Source organism: Salvia splendens, unplaced genomic scaffold (assembly GCF_004379255.2).
Source record: "Salvia splendens isolate huo1 unplaced genomic scaffold, SspV2 ctg1189, whole genome shotgun sequence".
In the NCBI taxonomy this organism is placed as follows: Eukaryota; Viridiplantae; Streptophyta; class Magnoliopsida; order Lamiales; family Lamiaceae; genus Salvia; species Salvia splendens.
The window spans coordinates 1,271-23,279 of record NW_024598743.1 but is presented as its reverse complement, the minus strand read 5'-3'; the positions used below and the strand labels follow the sequence as shown (position 1 = coordinate 23,279).

At 37.9% G+C, this 22,009-nt stretch overlaps 1 protein-coding gene, 1 long non-coding RNA gene and 3 pseudogenes across 2 annotated transcripts; 2 read left to right on the top strand and 3 right to left on the bottom strand.

Annotated features, from left to right (window-relative positions):
* Window positions 1-5: 5 nt before the first annotated feature.
* Window positions 6-1,305, bottom strand: LOC121788997 (annotated as a pseudogene).
* Window positions 1,306-7,687: 6,382 nt separating this feature from the next.
* LOC121788998 (LOB domain-containing protein 6-like) lies at window positions 7,688-8,502 on the top strand. Its single transcript, XM_042187557.1, has 2 exons — window positions 7,688-8,167; window positions 8,246-8,502. Exons 1-2 carry the CDS (start codon window positions 7,730-7,732, stop codon window positions 8,489-8,491), a joined length of 684 nt encoding a protein of 227 aa, XP_042043491.1. The 5' UTR covers window positions 7,688-7,729; the 3' UTR covers window positions 8,492-8,502.
* Window positions 8,503-8,544: 42 nt separating this feature from the next.
* LOC121788999 lies at window positions 8,545-10,207 on the bottom strand. Its single transcript, XR_006047956.1, has 3 exons — window positions 9,198-10,207; window positions 8,916-8,976; window positions 8,545-8,632 (listed from the first exon to the last, which is right to left on the bottom strand). It is a non-coding gene; the product is annotated as an uncharacterized LOC121788999 (long non-coding RNA).
* A 3,982-nt stretch (window positions 10,208-14,189) lies between these two features.
* LOC121789000 lies at window positions 14,190-15,465 on the bottom strand (annotated as a pseudogene).
* A 447-nt stretch (window positions 15,466-15,912) lies between these two features.
* Window positions 15,913-21,222, top strand: LOC121789001 (annotated as a pseudogene).
* The last annotated feature ends 787 nt before the right edge of the window (window positions 21,223-22,009 follow it).

Genomic DNA, 22,009 nt, shown 5'->3' with positions numbered 1-22,009 from the left:
AGCGTCATCTTCGGCTGCTCGAACACCGGTGGCCCTCCCTTGAGTTCACCAGCTTCAACCGATGTTCTCGATCCCCACACCGCTCACCCATTCCCTGACCAGGTCGTCGTACACCCGAGCCCTAAGTGCACCGAAAAAGTCTGCATGTTTGACCGAATTAGTACAACCAGTGGCGAATCCAGAACATAATTCTGATACTATATACTAGTTGTGATACGAAAAATGGAAAAAATCTACGTACCGATGGACTGGCCGGGGAAGGTGTCGACGAGCTTGGTGACGGCCTCGTCTGGGACTCCGTCGGTACGGAAGATACCCTTGCAGACACCAATACGGTCCTCACGGGTCGGGGCCCAGTAGAACTTCTCCATACGCCCGTCACGGATGAGGGGGGCGTACAGGGTGGAGAAGTCGTTACCCGTGACGATGATCGGGACCCGGGGTTCTCCTGCTTGTTGTACATACCCGGGAGCTGCACGTTGGTCGGGTTATCCGCGATGTTCATGAGCGTGGCGTTCACCATCTGGTTGTTGACGGTGTACTGGGTGGTGCCACCCATACGCCCTGCACCGGCGTCAAGATCGTTAATGAAGAGGCAGCACATCTTCCCCTTCTTGATGATGTCGGCGGCCTCCCTGTACCGCTGCCTGATCAGCTTCGCCGGCTCTCCTGCGTTCCCGCTCTCGAGCTCTCCGGCACTCATCATAATCGGGTTGATCCCCATCTTACGGAAGACGAGCTCGCACTGGAAGGATTTCCCCTGCCCCTTCCCTCCCCATATACCCAAAATCAACGGAATCTGCACGAAAAAAAAAAATAATAAGGCCTTTTAAGGAGTGAATGACTAACAGAATCATATGTCAATAAGACAAAAAAACAACCAACAATACCTTAATGTTGGGGAGTGTCATGAAGTTCTTGGAGAGATGGACGACGAGCTTGTCCATGAAGGCGGGGGCGATGTAGAACCCGTCGAGCTTGTTGTCGAGGTTGTACTCGCGGAGGCCCTGGCTCAGGTACTCGTACGAGCTAAGGACGGGTCGTGGGTTCCCATCCCAGACGGGGCCTGGAAAAGGGGTCCACCATGCCCTTGCCCCTCGTGATGTCCTGCTGGTCGTCGGAGACGTCCTCGATCAGCCCCTTCCACCTGTCTCCGTCTGTCTGCTTCACCTCTGCCACCACTTTGAAGCTCGCCTTCTGGGCGTTGCTAGATTTCGCGCCGCTAGCCTTCTTCAGGCTCGTGCCGGAACGAGGACGTCGGCACGCGCCTCCTCCGTTGGATCCATTCAAGTTCAACTGCAACATTCATTACATCACGTTACATTTCATTTTTATTGATACTTATACTAATATGAACAAAGATAGAGTAGAATAATACTACATACCGGTACGCGCGGTTGAGGCTCCGATGGTCGACACGGCGGCGGCCATTGTGCGATTAAGCTGCAGAGGGCGGTGGTGGTGATTCAGTGGCTGTGCAACACTTGAGATAGGATAGGATGAGTTGTTATATATAGTAGGAATACACAAACTTCATACACATTGGATTGGCCTATCACAACTAATTAGCCACACAATGAAGATTGCTTACATGACACGTGGCGGCTGGAGATTGAATGGGGGTTGGAGTTGAAATTGAGGTTAATATTTTGCTTTGCTCTTCTCCACTTAAATTGGGTCATCTTTTAGTTACCACAATGCAGCACTATGTACAACCACAAGCTAAGATCAAGTTTTTTTCTTTTCTTTTTTCCTTTATTTGCTATTTTCAAGAATTAAAAGTTTCCTGTTATTATATGGTTTAGAATTGTGAAAAGTATATTTGTTTTGTCTTTATTTTGGTGCCTGCAGTGTTGGGTCTGCTGCATTATTGAGGTTTTATCTTCTTTTCTTTTCTTTTTTTTTTTTTTGTTTGTGAAATAACTATAAGAAAATTATTATGTCTATGATGCTTCAGTATATTGTGGCGATGGATAGAGACTCTGGAGAATTACAACTTACATTTCTCTCATGGGTTTGGAGTTTTTGTTTATTGAATAGTGATTAAGGCTTATTTGTTTCATATTCATAATAATTACGCAATTTGATGTACATCATTTTTTTATTCTTGAGAAGATAAAGATGAGCTCATGTCAACCATTGGAGAAACTTAAAACTAATTTTTATTTCACTACAATGAATGCAAGTTTGAGAGCAAAAATAAAAGTTTGAATCGTATGATAAATTAGTTGGGGATATCTAGTCTAGTGACATTGTTCTCATTTTTCAATACTCAGTAAACCAAGACAAGAAAATGTAGACAATTAATTTAAGTAGGTAGAACTAAAAAACTTGACTTAGAACTGTTATATTATGCCACAGTACTCTTAATAAATTAAAAATGAATAGGCAACAAAATTTTTGTGTTGGTGGAACAAATTTTTATGGTTTTCTTTCTCTTATAAACTTTGACTTTACTTTTCACTATATTTATCAATACTCTAGGATGATGGCGTTCAGTTTGATGAACTAGACAAGATTGATTTTATGAATGGGCAGATAGCGCTCACTACTAATTTTTGAACAATGTCATGTAGGATAAGTCCGATGTTCCCCTATAACAAAATTAATCTCGGTTAATTGGGCCCTAATTAAATGTCGGATAATCTCAGAATAATTTAATGTTAAGACGTGTTGAAATAGAGAGTGTGCTTTTTTTACTTTGTACAACTCGAGTGGAAGCGCAACAATTAGCGGTTGGATCTTCTAACCTAAATCATGTGTTAGAGTACCGGAAGGGATCTCATACATTTGCATACTACATTTTATAATACACTACTAAATATTTGACAAGTGTATCCCATTTTATGGTAAAAAGTTATTACTAAAAATAATTTCCTTCATTTTCTTACTACCATATTTAATCAAAGTAGTTTTGTTATTCATGCACTTTTGCTTATTATATTAATCAAAGAAGTTACGTAACTGTTGTTAAAAATATTTATTAAGTCAAACTTTATTTACTTCATAATTATATAAAAAGATTAAATTTTTAGGTATTCCAAAAAATTTAAAAAATTTATTTATTACTATTTATTTTCTAATTTTATTGAGACTATATAATTTTTATTATATGTAAAAGATGTCGATATTATATAAAAATGTAATATACTAGAATTTGACCAAATTTCATATTTTAATATAGCTATTGTCGAAATACAAAATATAGTACTCCATAAAGATAATTGTAAAATTTTAATTAATTAAAAAAAGTTTGACATAATTGGTTGATTCTAGTATAATGAGACCGGATTTTTAAAATAAAGTCAACTAATTATGTCAACTTTTTTAACTTATAAAATTTTACAATTATTTTTATAGAATATATATTTATATTATTTATATTAAGATAATAGTTATATAAAATTTAAATTTGGTCAAGCTTTAGTTTATTTATATAAGAGAGGCGTTTTTTTTTATATAAATATTTTAAAAAGTAAATCATCATAATAAAATAATAAAAAATAAAAAGGGATATTTTGACATTTTTTTAGAATACGTAAACGTAACTCTTTTATAAATCTTTTTTAAAAGTAAAATTGACCTATAATATTATTTAACAAGAGTTAACAAAATTATTTTGATTAAATATGGTAGCAAGAAAGTGAAGGAAATAATTTTAGAAATAACTTTTTTAAGCATTAAATAAGATCCACTTGTCAACTATTTAATGGTATATTATAAATGTAGTATGCAAATGTATGAGGTAATCCCTTCCGTTATAGTACTACTAAACTCAATTTCTTAAGTATGTTGTAGCAAATAATAATAATCAGTGTATATAGTGAATCCAAATTAACTAAACTAATTAAACTATAACCAAACGATTCATAGAAATCTAGAGTTCTTTTCAGTGGTCTATAGATTAGTTAGTTATATTTAACATATGAATATGAGTTAAATACAATCTTAGCAACACTTTTATGTATTTTGGGGTATAACTTTTATGTTAGGTCTCTCTCACAGAGTACAAGAAGGAGAAGTGGTATATAATAATTGGCTTAGGCATTTTGGCCGATCATAAATGGGCCTAGTACAATTGGATAATCCATTGAAACCAACCAATCATATTTGCGATCTGATTTGTGAGATGAAGTTAGAGCATCAGCAGCGGTTGAAGGACGGCGTCCGTCCGTGCCAGTGGCGCGGCACCGCCTGCTCGTCGCTGCATCTTGCCGCTGGCGTGGCAGCTCGATGATGCCGTCCTCAACACCGCGGCGCGGCCAACCTGCTCGCCGCTGCCCTCTCTTGCTGCGGCGCGGCACTGCTCGATGCATGGAGACGTCCGTGCCAAGCAGTTTGACGTGGCGCGTTCTGATTGGCCAACGACATTTCCGATGGAAATTCATTTTTTTAATTGAAAATAATACCAAAAATTAAAAAAATTCAGATTCCAAAAATATGATCGTTTTTTTTACCGTTTTTCTGGAATTTTTTTTGATTTTTTGATTTTTTATTCTAAAATCATCTATAAATACACACATTCATCATCCATTTTTCACATTAAATCATCTCCATTCATCTCTCATTCATATTTTTTCATACAACTTATCTACATCTTCCTATCTCACTCAAACCTAAATAGATTTCACCAATCTCATTGCGGAAGCGGAGCGCGAAGAACAAGAATACTATGAACAACATCGTGCCGCCTATGAAGCCTATGTCGCCGCGAATACCCCGCCCCTCTCCTCAGACCAACTAGATCAACTCGCCGCGATAATATATCGACCGGGAGGGAGCCAACGAAAGGCTCGATGCCGACTATTTTTCCGACCAGCCACGGTTTTCTGGAAGATTACTTTCGGCGCGTTTTCGCATGTCAAAACGGTTGTTTTATGCGTATTGTCAACACATTGTCTGTCCGTGTTGAATACTTTCAAACAAGTAGAGACGCAGCGGTCGGCAAAGTATCTTGGCGTTGCAGAAGTGTACTTGTGCCATCCGACAACTTGCTACTAGGCAAACGGCTGACCTCTTCGACGAGTATTTGCATGTCGGTGAGTCATTGGAATCATTTGCCTTAAAATTTTTGCGACGGCGTTCGTTCAGCTTTCGGTGAGAAATTCCTTCGGGCACCCACACCGATGATTGCCAACGGTTGCTTCGTCTTCATGAAACAGTCCATGGTTTTCCCGGTATGCTTGGCAATTGAGTGCATGCATTGGAGGTGGAAGAATTGCCCAACTGCTTGGAGGGGGCAACACTTAAGGGGCCCAAAGTGGCGGCCCAACACTTATCCTTGAAGCGGTCGCCGACTACCGTCTATGGATTTGGCATGCATATTTCTGTGTTGCCGGATCCAACAACGACTTGAACGTGCTCTATTCTTCACCACTCTTCAATGATGTGTTGAATGGTGTAGCACTGGTGATCGACTCACCGTCAACGGAATGCATACACATGGGTTACTATCTCGCCGATGGTATCTACCTAAAGTGGTCGACTTTCGTGAAGACACTCAGCAACCCGCAAGACCCGAGAGGGTTCTTTTTGCGCAGCGTCAAGAGTCCGCTCGGAAAAACGTCGAAAGAGCTTTGGGGTCCTTCAAGGCGATTCAACATTGTGAAGGCCACGTCTCGGCTGCGGTACGTGAAAAATATCGCCGACATCATGTACACGTGTATTATCTTGCACAACGTGATTATAGCTGACGAAGGACCGATGGCGGCTAGCTTTTACGACGAGATGAAGCCGGAAGCTCAATCGTCGAGGTTCTCCACGCCGCGGTGTGCATACGACAGTGGGCGAGAGGATCGACAGGAACACAATGCGCGATACCGAGCCCACATTGAGCAACAAGAAGACCTAATCAAACACATTTGGGCGAAATTCGGCCACGAGTAGTGGGTTTTTTTAATTTTATGAATTATTTTGTAATTTTTAATTTTTAGGATTTTAATTATGTATTTTAAATTTTTAGGATTTTAATTATGTAATTTTTAATTTTTTTGTAATTTGTAATATTATTCGGTTATTTTTAATGAATTTTAATATTGTGGAAATGTTTTTATTTAAATTGAATAATAGAATGGTGAGACCATTGAGCTCGTCCTTGTGGAAGAGCACGGATGTTGGTGTTGTGTTCTTACTTAAGAGCAGGGAGTAAAAGCGGGTCCAGGCTCACATCCGTGCTCGTTAGCAAGAGTAGGATGGGGATGCTAAAAAACGCCACCGCTCAATAGAAGTAGATTTGTATCTAACTTTACACATTTTAAATTAGTATATACAATATCAAGGTATGATACTTTAGATTTGTGGAAATTTTCTCTAGAGTGAGATTACACAAGTTTAGCATGATAATACATCTCTACAAAAGTTCTTTAATCTAATAAATCATGAATATATTTTTTGAAATTGAAATTTACCTTTATTGGATGAAATTTTTCACAAAACAATGTTATGCCGCTAAACTTGTGTACTCACGTAAAAGTGGACTAACGATTTTCGACACAACATGAAAACACGTACAAAAATGAACACGCACAAAATTAATAAATTAATGATAAATATGACTAGATAGATAAAAAAATTGGAAGACATGCCAAAAAAAAATGATTATTTTTCCTGTACGGATTTTATACAAATCCACACGTCAAACATCATATAATCAAAATTTGAAAGGCAGAAAACCGTAAGGTGGGCAGATTAGTAGTAATATAGAATTAATTAACGATTGATAGAGAAAGACACTTTCATCGTTAAGCTCGAAAGTGGACAAGACGGAAAGCTTGAATTTTTTTCACTTCAACACTTTCGGCATTCCCCTGTTCCCAGAGCCTCTCTCTCTCTCCCTCTCATATGCAACTGTTGAAGATAGGGCCAGCCATATACTATCATGCAACTTCTTAGTCTTTGAGAATAATAAAATATGCACGTAATGGAGAATGAACATGCACAGACAAATTGGATTTATGACTCATCTAGCCTACCTAGTTTCATTCCCTAGGAGAGAGGCTATACAATATTAGCATATGTTCTACACTCATTATTTTTAAATTACAGATACTATAGCAACTTCATTTTTATTTTGGTGTGCAAAGATAGACCTATTGACACGTCGTTTAGACTCAAACCCGAGACCATGGAATCAAGAACACGCACTCCATCACTAGACCATCCTCAAACCTATTGTAGGTTCATAGGAGCAAGTCAGAAAGATTGAGAAATAGAACCATCTGATTTAATTCGTTCTCAATAGCCATGAAATGATCATCTTAGGGTGATCCTTTTGTCGACGGATGCTCCTATTACACTCGTAGTCTCCAACGGTGGACAGTGCAACAAATGCTTCCTTCATAACTTACTCATACACATTATAATAAACTGAATTAGAGATGGTGAACAAGAACCTACTTTCACTTTCATCATTTCCCATTGGCACAGTCAAAAAATGAACAATGAAAAGGCCACAACTGTTCACGTGTGGAAATGCTCTTTTTTCTTGGAAAGACAAACGACTTTACTCATTATTGCTATATAAAGAGAAAATGGCGAGTGTTGCATGCACTTGCCTAATCCCTTTGGTAAAAAACCATTAAAATAGAATAACAATCAGCAATATTCTCTCGGTTGTTGAGCTTCACATTATAATATGATGATGATTGGGTCTCTGTATCATTCGTTATGGATAAAGCTCCTCTAAAAAGTTCAAAACACATAAAATTTGGAAAGTTTACCCGATTTGTGAATGGAATTTGTTGGGCACGAAGGGGACCTAAAAGAATCTACTTTCCATTATTATAAAGTAAAATGTCTCTCTCAGTCTTGTTCTGAGGCCTTTATATGGGTGAGCAGCTACTCATACACAACACATAGCAAGGCACATAAACGACTACGAGTCAAGCAGATGACAGGAGTAAGCTCGTCGTGTGGAGCGTGTAAGTTCTTAAGAAGGAGGTGCACGGAAGAATGTATATTCGCACCTTATTTCAGTTACGAGCAAGCAGCCAACCACTTTGCAGCAGTCCATAAGGTGTTTGGAGCCAGCAACGTGTCGAAGCTGCTGTCACATCTGCCGGAGCATAGCAGAAGCGACGCAGCCATAACTGTATCTTACGAAGCGCTGGCACGCATGGAGGACCCTATTTACGGTTGCATTGCTCATATCTTTGCCCTGCAGCAGCAGGTTTTAGATTGTCCCACAAAATGTTACCAATATCATACATTTAATAATGAAAGTATGTAACTTGTTTTTGCATTGCAGGTGGCTATCCTAGAGGAGGAGATAGAAATGTACGGAAAAGCAATAGCTAACCCTGGTGGTTATTTTAGCAGAGAATGGGAGAATGAAGCGATTATGCAGACAATGATGGATCCGGGAACGAGCGATGTGATATCTGAAGGCTGCTTGTTGGAGAGGCTGCTTGAACAAGATTATTACATCTACCAAGACAATAATCTGCAATCACTATGGACCAAGTATGCAGCACAACCTCAGTCTCAGTGGTAGGGAGAGAGGAACTTACGTCACCTTTGTTTTTCTTGTTTTCGTATTTTACCGCTTAAGTCTGTAAGTTGGGAGTGTTAGCCAAAGCTCCAATACTATCTACTTTTCCAGGCTTTATATGACTCAAATCAGAAAAGCCAATATCTGTTTGATTCATCAACTATATTATGTATAATTAAATTAAGCATAAATTAATATTACAGAATAGCTAGCAAATATGTGCGACTCAAATCAGAAAAGGCAATATCAGTAATGTAAGAACAAGAGATCTACTTTGCCAGGCTTTATATGCGTCGTTTAAAAGACCATAGCTAAATAAACTTGTTTATGTTTCTGATATAGCAGACATAGTAAAAGATGCACCATTTTGAGATTGCGTTTTGTTACCAGTATGAGTTTTAGGTGTAGTTAACTAAACAAATATTACCTGGGTATATTACTAAGCGACGAGCACTTGAGAGATGCTCGATTGATATGCAGCTTCATCACTGCCATACATAAAATAGGAGATCTCAGCTATCAGTTTCCAGTTCCAATACTTGTAAGGTAAGATCAATAAAAAAGAAAACTGACTTAATGATACAAGCAAAAGAAGGCACATGCTTCAGAATGCAAAAATATACTAAAATGCAATCATACTATCTCTTCATATTGATTCCAATAAATACATGAGAAGAAGAGGCATAATGCAGCTCAAATTGCACTTAACTTGTTAGTGTTGCAACCTCCAAAACTCTTGGCAAATAGCTCCTCAGATAACCACGAACAATCTCTTACGTGAATCTCAATTCAAGAAAGTGACCATCCATGTTTTCATTATACAAACAAACCAACAGATCTCGTGCCTCAAAGGGGATGCTTCGGACTCCAATTTCGCATTCTCTACATGAAGTTTCCATCTAGTCATTGTTATCAGTTTTAGCCTCTGAATCTCTGATATACTCTTCACAGGTACATCACCACCACAATCTGCACCACCTTCTTTACCAAGCTGAATCACCAGCAATATGAATGTCGTTTATTTCTCTGTATGGAACACTCTTGCCTGACCTCGAGGCTCAATAAGCCTCTCCGTCTTATCCTTTTCAGATGACACAGACCCCAAAGCTTTCATATCCATGCTTAATTTCCAACAGTCCCGTGAAACCTCCATCATCCAAATTCGGTGAAACTTCCGAAACTATACTCACATCAGGATTCCAATCTGAACTCTCAAGTCTCAATCCCCAATTTCACATCAGAAACACATCTCTTCCGATTCCTTGTTCCGGATCGACAACATCCAGCTTCGGAGTACACGCACCCTTCGATGATAAATTCACGAATTCAGAGGTTTTCAGCAGCGTCACAGCTCCGGTTTGCTTGCAAGTATACGAAATATGTATACCTCAGCACCGTCATTTCGAAGCAAATAAGTCGCGCGTACAATTAACGGTGTGAAAAGCAGATCGAAACAACAAAATGCAACCAAAAATACTCCAGAATTCTCAACTACCGCATGAAAGAGACATTATCACAAACACTTTACATGCACAAACGCAATTAGGTAATCATATACACAAATGAGACAGGGATCCAGAGAAATTTACGAGATGGAATTTGGAACCATCAAGCTTGCAGGAGAGCCTCAGTTATTCTGTTTGAAACACCGCTTTGTATTTCCCGCCAAGAAAAGTACAATTGAAAATGAAAAAAGAGAGTGACAGTTAAACTCTACAATACCGGATTATGAATTGATTTGGATTATTTGAATTTCCTTTAGTTACGTTTAATACACGCATTTAAAATGACGTTTCATGTGACATACAATACCGGATTTATATATTATACTAAAAAAATATTTTTAATAACATTATTCTACAATATATTAATTATTTAATATATTAATATTAATAAATATACACCACTCAAAACTCTTAATATCATGTGCTGACTACATACCAGTGGCGGATCCAGAATTTATATTCGGGGGTGCGAGTCATATGATAAATCATTATATAACATACCAAAAATAAAAACTAATACTTATAGCAATATATTTTGAAATATACAAATTTTAGAGTCATACATTTCAAAATACAAAAATAAACTACATTATATCTAATTTATTTTTCTACGAGTCTTCATTTCTTCAAAACGATTCACTATATCATCATCGGATACTTGTAGAAACACATCTTTGAAATTGGAGATACAATACCAATTGAATTTGAAGCCAGAGAGCTTGAAGGTGGAAAGCTTGAAAGTGGAGTGCTTGAACCGGAGAGCTTGAAGGTAGAGAGCTTGAAGCCGGAGAGCTTGAACTATCATGAGTTTTTCTCCTTTTGGACATAAATTGTCGAAGATCGGTTTGTTTTCTCATCACTTTTTATTTTATTTCCTGCACACGATGTCATTACAAAATTTGTCAAAATAAATATTGACCATTCAATTCTAATGTTGTGCATTCACAACATTTATAACTAGACATAAAAAACAACTTATCATAGAAGTCATAAGATCAAATTTTTAAAATTGAAACACAATAATTTAGAATCCAAAACAACAATTAAGCTATTTAAAATTAAATACTTGTGCATTTAATACTCTATAATCCCTAAAATAATACATAATTGAGAATTTCTCATCCACAAATAATTGGAAGCATGGCTGTTTTCAATTCACCCCAATTCCAAGACAATAAGAGAGAGTCATAAAATGTAAAACCTTATTCTATTTTGCACAAGCTGCCAAAATCCCGAAATTATTTAATGAACTAAACTTTTACACCTAAATTCCTAATCACTCACCTTTTCAACAAAGAACAAAGTGTATGATGAAAATTGAGGCGGCAAGTCACGGAAGAAGGCAAGAAACCGGAGTTGGTGAGTAGTAGTCGACGGTGGAAGAAGGCAAGAAGCAGAAACAGTCGACGGTTTTCAATTGGCGATGGCAATAGGTTTGTTATTTTTATTGTGTTCTGTAAAAAATGCTTTGAATTAAAATTGAGTTTTACCACTTTTTGATTTATTAAATGTATTTTATTTCTTTTCCAGTATTTATTGGAGGAATAGGCTAATATGGATTAGTGGGACATTAGTTTTTGGCCGCGTAGTTTTTGAAGTAGCCAAATAGGGGACATTAGGGTGTCCACTCTAAGGCGGACACCCCCAATAGCCTCGCCCCAGTTTTTGTCTATAGCCCCAGTTTAGTTGTTCAAAGCCCCAAAATTCTATTTCCGCCACTATGGTGGACACCTCCAATAGCCCCCAAATTTTATAATCAATTTTTATTTTAAAATGTTTTTAGTTTTAATCAGGTATAATTAAAATCATCGCAGTGTAAATAATTAGAAAACGAGGTAATTGGAGCCGAATATTCGTTGTATTGCAAACAGGTAAAATTCTATTTCCGCCACTATGATGGACACCTCCTGAGAGTCGGGTGATTCGTCGTCTCCACGGTGAGTGGTTGTGTAGATAGGGAATGGATGGATTTTGTGAAAATGGTGAAAAATTGGTGGTGGGGAGTGGTATTATAGAGGTAAAAAAATCGAAATTGACATAGCCGCGCCGGATGTCCGTCCACTATGGTCGCCGCGCCTATAGGCGTGGCTAATTCCTACCAGCCGCGTCCTCGCCCCAACTCCGCCTATCCGTCGTCCTCCGTCCTACCGCCCCAATCCTCGTCCGCCCCGGGGCGGACAACTTCTACACTATAACCCGCCCGCCGGCCGCCCCAACCCGCGGCTATCGCCGTGTCCTCACCATAGTGGACACTCTTATACATATATTATTAATATAAACTCGGAATTTGTATTTAAATATATAATACTACTATTTTTTTTTGGTACACTCGTACCCCTTTGTCCCTACTCCCTCCGCCACTGCTACATACTACAGAGTAACAAAGCATAGGATATTGCCAATTGTTGAGTCTCGACTTGTTGTCGAGTCCATTCTTTTGTGAGTCATGGACCAAGACGTCCTCAACTGCGTCGAGCCGTGCCGCTTGCTAGCCATTCTCTTGAAGGTGCCGGTTTCTTTAGTTCACTGATACGAGTATTCTACCATTATTTATTAGTTTAGATATATTAGGGATTTGCATATCTTTTCTTATATTTGTTTCTTGTTTCCTAAGCTAGTATTCTAGTATTATAAATAGGGCTAGGTTGTTATCGTTTTAATCATTCAATGAATATATATTATTTTCCACAAACTTGTCCTGAGTAACAAGGATATCATATTTCGTTTCCAAATTGTTGTTCATCGGAGAACGTCCGAAAATCGGCAATTCGTGAGCTTTCCTTCGAGCACGTCGAAGGTTTGATCACCTTATCTCTCCGAGAAGTTAGCCATCCGGCCTCGTTACGGAGAACGTCCGTAACATTCACACTGGTTAGTTAGATGAAGTTTAAATTAAGTTGATATGCAAGGATTGATTGAATCATAAATATTGCTTTTCTTTTTTTACAAATAAATACTCATATTTGGAACTTTTATTTCTTTACGAATTTCAAATATTGATGTGATGATCCTTCAACGCTTACTAGATACATTTATGAAAGATGTGAAAAGAGAAAATGATTTTCAAAACTTAGAAAATACTATTATGAAGCATACTGAAACAAATTAATAGGTGATCAATATTAGCATTGTTTAATCATTTCATTTAGAAATATACGTTTCTATGCGTTTAAAATGATTTTCACGACTGTAGAATTATACTACTCCTACAATATAATTTTTTGAGAGTCCTACAAACTAAAGTATATTTCGTGGATTTGGATTAATCAATGAATAAATTATTTCCACGACTGTAGAATTATATACTAGTCCTACAATATAATTTTATGAATATCCGGTATTGTATGCCACATGAATAGTCATTTACTCATTTTAATATATATTAACCTCACGAGGATCACAGTAAACATCTGGAGAATATGTGGGTTTAGGAATCCATATAGTAAACAAATGTGACTAATTGCATCACTCATGTATGTACAGGAAAATCCTTTTGTAACCAAGCCTTTTTTTTTGTAACCAAGCTTGTAGCTAGGACTATTAGCAATAATTATTAACCATATTTACTACTCGTAGTTTGCACAGAGATATCATCATATTTTATTATAACTCAAATCGATTAATCAGCTGCAGGCATCTGTCAAAATTTCTCCAACATTATGCAATTCAATTAGAGCAGTTGCAAGCATGACCATAATTTATACTAGAAGCTTCCTAGTCTTAGTTCTGAGATCCTAATAGTATATTTTTAGACTTAATTAAATTCAATACCTTTCAATCATGATCGAGTTCTAATTGGACGATTCCATACACCATAAAGGTACTGCATTCAAAATTAAAACATAGGTTTGAAATTTGAACTAATTTAGCATTTATTGCCAAACCTAATTAATCTTCCACCATCAAAGATTATCAAATTAATTAATCATAATTGTGGACTTGTAGTAGTCAATTGATCTTACCTATAACACACCGGCTTTGGTAAATTCTAGATGAAGTCCAAGGAAACCAAAACTCTCAAATCAAGTTGCTCTAATTAGTCCAAAATAAATCAAGTTGCAAGAACATGTACATGAACCACTAGGAGATGTGATCGCAAATAATCACAAAAATCATTCAACCTTTTCTCCCAATTTGAGCCACAACACAAATACTTACTCTAATTAATAAGTACTCCATAAAACAAAACATAAGAATTCAAACTAAGTTGCACATTTGATAAAATAAAAAGGTGACTTTATGAAGCTAATTATTGAGATTGCAAATTAGAGTTAAAAACTAAAGCATTTAATTTACAAGGAAGAATTTCCGACCTTGTCCCGCGGCCACCTCCGTCCTAATAGGACGGAGGAAGCAGGAGCGGCGGAGCCCAAAACATATCGTGCGGCATTTCGGAGCCGCCGCCGTTCGGAAGCAAATTCGACGGCACGTTATTATACATAGCTGCCTCCGACGGCGGAGGCGGCTCAGCCATTGCCGCCGCAGCAGAACGCTGCGGCGGCGACGTCTGCTGAGAATGCATCCCTTCGCCGTCTTCTTCGAGCGGAAGCCGCTCGAAGGTGGCGTTAGTGAACGTCGCGGCGATCACCATCACCGGCCCCGAGGCGATCAATGTGCCGACAACCGGGCCGCCGACGACCTGTCCCTGGCTGCCGGCGAGATAGACGGTGAGCCCGGTGGCCCCCGGCGGCGGTGGCCCGGCGGCGGGCGACGGCGGCGGTAGAAGGCGCCGGAGAGCGAGAGGATCTCGAACCTCCCGGTGAGGCTGAGCACGCCGCCGCCGCCGGGCTGGCGGAGCGTGACGTTGGTGACGACGCCGCTGCCGGAGAGGACGGAGACGCCGAGGTGGCGGCGGTGCGCGAAGGCGGCGATGCTGTCGAGGACGTCGCTGCCGCTGCCGATCTCAAGGACGTGGCTGCGGAGGGCGTTGGCGCTCTCCTTGGTGATGACCACCGGGGCGCGCGGCTTGTTCTTCGAGCCCGGGGGCCGGCCTCTGGGCGGCGGCCCCCAGACGCGGCCGAGGACGGCTCAGAGATCTCGATGTCGCCCGCGGGTTCTGGCCGTCCTCTGCCTCGTCTAGATTCTCGCCCCTCGAGTTGTTGGGGTTGCTGCCGCTGCTGTTCGGCGCCGGTGAAGACATCGGATTCATCGCCACGTTCCCTGCCCACCACCTATTAGCCATGTCGATTCGATCGATTGATTGATTTTGTCTCTCTCTAAATGCACAAATCTACCAATCTATCTAATCTATTTCTCTATCCAAATATCAAAATCGCAATCCGAATTCCTATCTCTTTCTTCTGTCTCTAGATCTATATATAGATAAATAAAATCCTATCTTGATTAGGAAACGAACAAGAGTACAAAAGTACTGAAACTCCTTCTAAATTGAGAAAAATATGGTTTGATTTTTGTTTGGAATTTTACTGCGCCGGTTTGAATGTGGCTAGCTAGGGTTGCGGTCAGGTCAAATTCTCTCTCTCGGTGAATGATTTTTGGCAGGAAGTAGTTAAAAAGTAAGTGTGAGAATATGCTACGTGTCGCGACCGACGGTAGCCCTTTCATAGCATAAAGGATCAGACCACCATCAGCTTATCCTCTCTCTCTCTCTATTAATTGCAATTCTTGAATGTTTATTTTTTTTTCCTGTTTAGGAAAATTGAAGATCTAGTCTACATACAGACATACTACACGACTAATGCATTTATTTTTATTGGGACAACGTAATAAAAATGAATGCTAGACTTGGCAATGACCCATTAATTTCGTATGTTTATGTATGGTGTTTTCATGTCTTTAATTTATCGAAAATTGTCAACGCGAAATGTAGTAATATTTATATTTTTATTTCTCGTGTGTATTATGGGAAGGGAGAAATTAGAGCGAATTGATTGATGGTAGAAGGCTAGTAGCATCATAATGAGAAGTGGAATGGAAATAGAGGGTGTGGGGGTGGCGGCTATTAGACAAGGTTGGTCATCTTTGTCGGAGGGGTATCAAATCAAATGCCATTGTCTCACTTCCATTTTTTGTTACGTGGTAAAAAGCATCATTTTGGTAATAGATGTGAATTATTGGTAGTACTCCCTCCATTCCATCCCAGATTAGATGTCACACTTGGGGATTATCACAAGATTTTAAGAGGTGTTGTTTTGTGTGTTAAGTGAAAAGAGAAAATAATATATTTATATTAATGTGAGAGAGCCTTTTCCAAAAAAGAAAATGTGACATCTTTTGTAGGACAATTTAAAAAGAAAAGTGTGACATCTATTATGGACAGAGACAGTATTTTTTTCACATTTGTATTATTTTCTCTATTCGCCGTTAGTTCTCACTGATTGATTCGGCTCAACTTTTAAAAACTAAAAAGAAAAATGGATGAAAATATTAGTGAAACATAAGTCGTATTTTTTTATTTTAATTTTATAATAAAATACAAGTAAAATGAGTTAGTATAAAAAATAGTAGTAGTAGAATATAAATAACACAAGTGTTGATGGATGGACAACAAAGAAAATTAATGACAAGGGAGTAATTACTCCTTCAGTCCCAAAAGAGTAGTCCCAAGAGAGTTGCATTCTTTTTTTTGTCCGTCCGTAAAAGTATATAATGAGGTGGAATCTATTCCTCGCTAATAATATTTTGATTTTTTTTCTTAATTTACTAATTATATATTAAAATTCAAGTTCAATAAAAAATGCATACTTTTTAAGGGACGGGGAGTATTATTTTGGTACATGCGGTTGTCGAATGCAAATAAATTAATGGAAACCATTTGAGCCAACACCTTCCCATTTCATAGTGGCTCCATGTTACTAGTTGTGGAAAACGGTGAAGTTTGAACTTTTAACTTTTATGACTCCATAAGCGAGAGATTACATTGTTTGCTCTTTCTTCACGGCATATACTCCATATACTAAAGAAAATTATTTAATTGAATTCTTCTTGAAAAAACATGAGAATGCATATAACGTTATAAATTTAATTTAATTTAAATTAATCAACGTTGACACTTTGAGCCAACGTTTCGACAAAGACATAAAACTACCACACATAGATGTATGAAATTAATGGGTGATTTTATTTTATTTTATGATTATACAAAATATATAATAAAAGTGTCAAATCAGTTAACAAATAAATCGAAAAATAGGCAATATTATCACTTAAAGTTAGCTTGGACCAACCCTGCTCACACTCATGTTTTTTAAATCCAAATTTTATCGAATTTAAATTTTCAAACTTAATTTTTAAAATTTGGTGGGCTATTAATTTCACTATGGAAGTGAATTCCATCTCTATAATATTAATCCAATTAACCAACAAATTAACCGATCTCATAAATGGAAACGACAAGATGTCAATCAACTCTTTAAGCAAAACGCTAATAAAAAAAAGTAAAAGGAGTTTAGAGGTGTAGTGGTGAGAGGTGGGGGATGCCCCACGCCGTTAATATACTGCGAATTTCAACTAACTTTCCTCGTTTTTGGGCACTGTTTTTGTCGGCTTGCATGTGATGTTTTATCAGCCCATGGATTCACTTTTAATCCTCTATCCAATTTTTATTATAATTTTATGTTCGACATTGTATTTCTAGGGTTAGGGTGGGTACACGACTATTTCTTTAATTTCTCTATTTAATTTCAAATTTTGGGCTAAAATCAACGGTTAACAATCAATTCTTAGTTCGGAAAAGTTAAAATTGGATTCGAACTGGTAGAACCAATAAGTCCAGTTTCAGTTTCTCTCTCACTTGTTGGGTTACAATTAGAAACTAGAATTATCAGTCCGGTTCTAGATTGAAGCAACTATTACGATTTAAGGAGACATATTTGTTTAAGACTCCACGGTGCAATTCATCCTTCCAAATTTTGCATTGTTAATTTAAAAGGTTCCAAAATGAATTTAATCACAACCTCTTGCTCATTGAATTGCAATTGATCGATTTAACTTTTTTGCGGTGTTTTAAAAACCGGACCGAACTGGCCGGTTCAACCGGTTCAACCGTGAACCGGCAGACAGTCCGGTTCGGTTCATCCCTAAAAACCACTAGCACATTGAATCGCCGCGAACCGGTGGAACCGACCAGTCCGATCGTGAACCGGAAACCGGTTTTTCACTTTTCAAAATATTTTTTTAAGATTTGTTGTTGCTAGGACTTGAACGGTCATTTTGAAATATTATGAACATTAATTATCCTTATACATTAAATCTGAAATTCTTTTTCACGAAACTAATAATTCATTTTAATTTTATATTCTATTAAGAAATTGTTAATTATAATATATTTCTTATATTTTAATTATAATTTTACAATCACTAATATTTTACAATATAGGAGTTTATAATTATACATAGAGTTTAATATTAGTTTATAATATTGTGTATTATAATTTATTATTATATTTAAACTTAACGTCATTAAATATTCTAATATACTAATACAAGACTTGTTTTCTATAATAATATTATTAAATGTATAATACTATAATATTTATTGATAAAACATTTAATTAAATTTTATTATGTACTACTAAATAAATAAATATATATAAACAGTATTGCGATTCAATCAATGGTTCGACCAGTAAATCGGTTGAACCAGTGAACAGTAATGACGCCGGTTTACTTACCGGTCCGGTTTTTAAAACATTGCTTTTTTGTGTATACTGACTTGAAGTTTGAATTCGTGACTCAATTCAATTTGAAGTTTAGTAGGGCATAGTTGTAATTTCAATACACAATGGCCGAAATTAATGGCAATCGATTTGGCCGCTTGGAAGGGGAGATGGAGTGCGGCCGCCGGCATAGTCCGCCGTAGATACACACCCACTCTCTCTCTTTAATGCATTTGACTTCAATCATCAATGCTATCGTAATTCCAAAGCTATTGAATATCAGCTTAGTCCTAAATTCTTAATCATATAAACTATTTTATTTTAAGAAATTTAGGGCAAAATATAGATAACGGAAGGAGACAATCCGATGGCCGGAAGCAGCAATTCGCGGTGGTCTTTGCCCGGCATGACTGCTCTTGTCACCGGCGGCACTCGTGGAATTGGTAACCTTTTCTCTCTTTCATGCTAGAGCTATACTGGACTGTGCGCCTCTATCAATTTAAGCTTTCCAGTGTCAAAATCAATCTAGAATCGATTAAATTAGAAGTCTCGAGCTCGAATTTAGTTTCTAATCGATCATTGTTGCTTGTTTGTGATCACTGCATCGCGATCAGGTTTGCTACTGTGGAAGAGCTGGCGGAAATGGGCGCCACTGTGTATACGTTTTCGAGAAATGAGGAAGAGCTGAATCAGCGTTTGCATTAGTGGAGTTCGAAGGGTTTAATGTCAGTGGCTCTGTGTGCGATGCGTCTTCTAGAGAACAAAGATCGCAGCTCATGGATAAAGTTTCCTCTCTTTTCAGCGGCAAGCTTGACATTTTGGTGAGTTATCGTGAAAGGCGTTTATCTGTAATTATGTCTTTTCGCTTTGAGTTGAATTCGGTGTTTCTTCTGCAGTTTTAGCTAGAGAATCAGGTTGTTTTCGTGCTATTGATTTTGCCTCTTTTGAATCTGGAGATTGTGCTACATTTGAGTGTCTATTTGCCTGAGGTAGTTGATTATTATACTATAAATTCTGGTGACTAGCTATATCTGGTCCAATTAAACTGCGTACATCGGAATAAAACTCGAGCTGAAGTCTACTACAATGAAGTGAATAAACCAGAGGAAAAGTCACTATTATTATTCGTTGGAATTATTAATACATGGATGAACTTTGTTGATGAATATCAGTAAGATCTTTCTTGAAGTTTATGATGGTGTTAGAATACTAATCTCACAAATGGTTCGCTATTGTTTGTCGTTGTTTATCCGTTCGTGAATTGGACTTGTATGCATTAAAAATTTAAAATGGAACTCGTGCTGAAGTCTACTAATAGGAAGTGGATTAACTAAGTGACATCATTTGAAGAAATTTTGCTGTTGCTTCTATTGTATTATACTGAACTTTTTGGAAAGACTTGAGGCTGACCTCTACAATTCACATTGTAGGTAAATAATGTCGGACTAATATTAGGAAGCCAACTGTTGATTACACTGCTGAAGAATATTCTAGTATCATGACTACAAACTTTGATTCTGCTTACCACCTATGTCAAGTGGCTCATCCTCTACTTAAAGCCAGTGGAAAATGCAGCATTGTGTTTATTTCTTCTGTCGCTGGTTTGGTGCACATATTCTGGATCAATCTATGGAGCTACGAAAGGTACGTTATTTTTCAGAATATAGATTCTTGCAACAGATGGAGTTGTGAATCTTTATTTTTGTACTTACAGGAGCAATGAATCAACTTACTAAAGATTTGGCTTGTGAGTGGGCATAAGATAACATTCGGGTGAACTCTGTTGCTCCATGGTATATCAAGACCTCTATGGTGAAACATGTAAGTTGTCCTTTTCCCTTATTTCTCAATTTTATATTGTTAGGTCCACTAAGATTTAGGTGCTTGTTTTAGAAGCTACTTATGGAGTAACTTTACCAAGGTCCAAGACTCATTCTTTTGCATATTAACCTGAACATTGTATTGTTCTTGAGTAAAATTTGCTTGTTGCATTAACGAGTAAGGTACACTATCAATTCTTCCTACTGAAGTTTTTCAGTCTACTCCTCACTGAAAGATAAGATTACTCCAATGCACTGATCTTATTGTGTAGCATAGACTTGCTTGAGTTGTCAATCTGAATGGTAATTATGCTCCAGCTATGCTATAAGTGATATTTTGCGGTGGCTAATCAGTCAATTTTAATGATAATTATTGCTTTTGCATGGAAGTGATTCCCCGCTGGCCTGAGACGAAATCTTGAGAGTCAGTCGTTTCCGTGTAACACTATCGGTTTCTATGGTCTACTCCATTCTCTTGTGGAATGCACCTGGAACTTTTTTTGGGCCGTTTCCATTAATTAAAATTGTGATAGGCCTGCATTCTAAAACACGGCGTGTTTGTTATTAAGTCCAAGTTCTCATGTTTGCAGTTGTTGGAGAATGAAGAGTTCTTGGACAAAGTAGTATCTCGAACGCCTCTCAAGCGTCCCGGAGAACCGCAAGAAGTGTCCTTGTTAGAGCATCCACTACGTTGTCCCCCCACCGTTCCTTAAACTACTATTTGAGGGCCCCACTGTATTTTATTCCTCCATCCCTTAACTAAGGGACGGAACCTGCAACGCTCAGACCCTTATTCTGTCCCTTAAATTACTATTCATTCAATTTCATTTTTATTTTTTTTTTCCAACCCAATTCAATTAAAACAAACACACTTTATTAAAAAACACATAACATAAAAAACACACAACATAATTTAAAATACAAATCTAGAGAAAAAAAAACTACTCCGCAGGCGAATCATCCTCCGGAGGCGGTCGAGGTGGAGGGGAGTCGGAAGGCCAAATCTGGGATAATCCCTGCGAATACCGCGGGCGGAGGGACGGGCATATGCATCAACGTCAAAATTGGGTGGTTGGTACCCACCCGGCATCGCCGAACCCTGGGTCCCCGGCTTTGACGAACCGGAACCTCCCAGTGTGTTGATCATGGTCTCCCAATCGCCTGCCTGCTTCCTACATCACAGGATAGATTGTAAGTGTAGATGGAGGATTCACTATGAATGCATTTCCTTTCTCTCTCTGACATCCTTAACATTTAATACTCTTTCTGCTTTTGTTATCTTCAACTCAATGTTTCTGGGCTTGTTCATTGCTCCCTTTGCAGAATATAACCATACATTTAAGCCCAGATTCTTGGCCCTTATTTTTATTTTACTTCTCTTCTAAATTTTCATGCATTTTCGTCTGTCACACTTTTCTTGGCCCATATTCATATACTTATATTCTTACTTCTTTTAAATCTAAGGTTAGTACTTATAAAATGTGTTATTTATACGAAAAACATATTTCAAAATTTTGAGGGTAACACAAATTCAATTCATTTCGAAACTCTGACTAAAATAAAGTAGTCGTATATATG

Excerpts from the sequence above, each read along its gene's own strand:
- LOC121788998 (XM_042187557.1), top strand. The coding sequence starts at position 7,730 with ATGGAATTTGTTGGGCACGAAGGGGACCTAAAAGAATCTACTTTCCAT. Across the intron at positions 8,168-8,245 it reads TCTTTGCCCTGCAGCAGCAG|GTGGCTATCCTAGAGGAGGA; the intron begins GTTTTAGATTGT and ends TTTGCATTGCAG.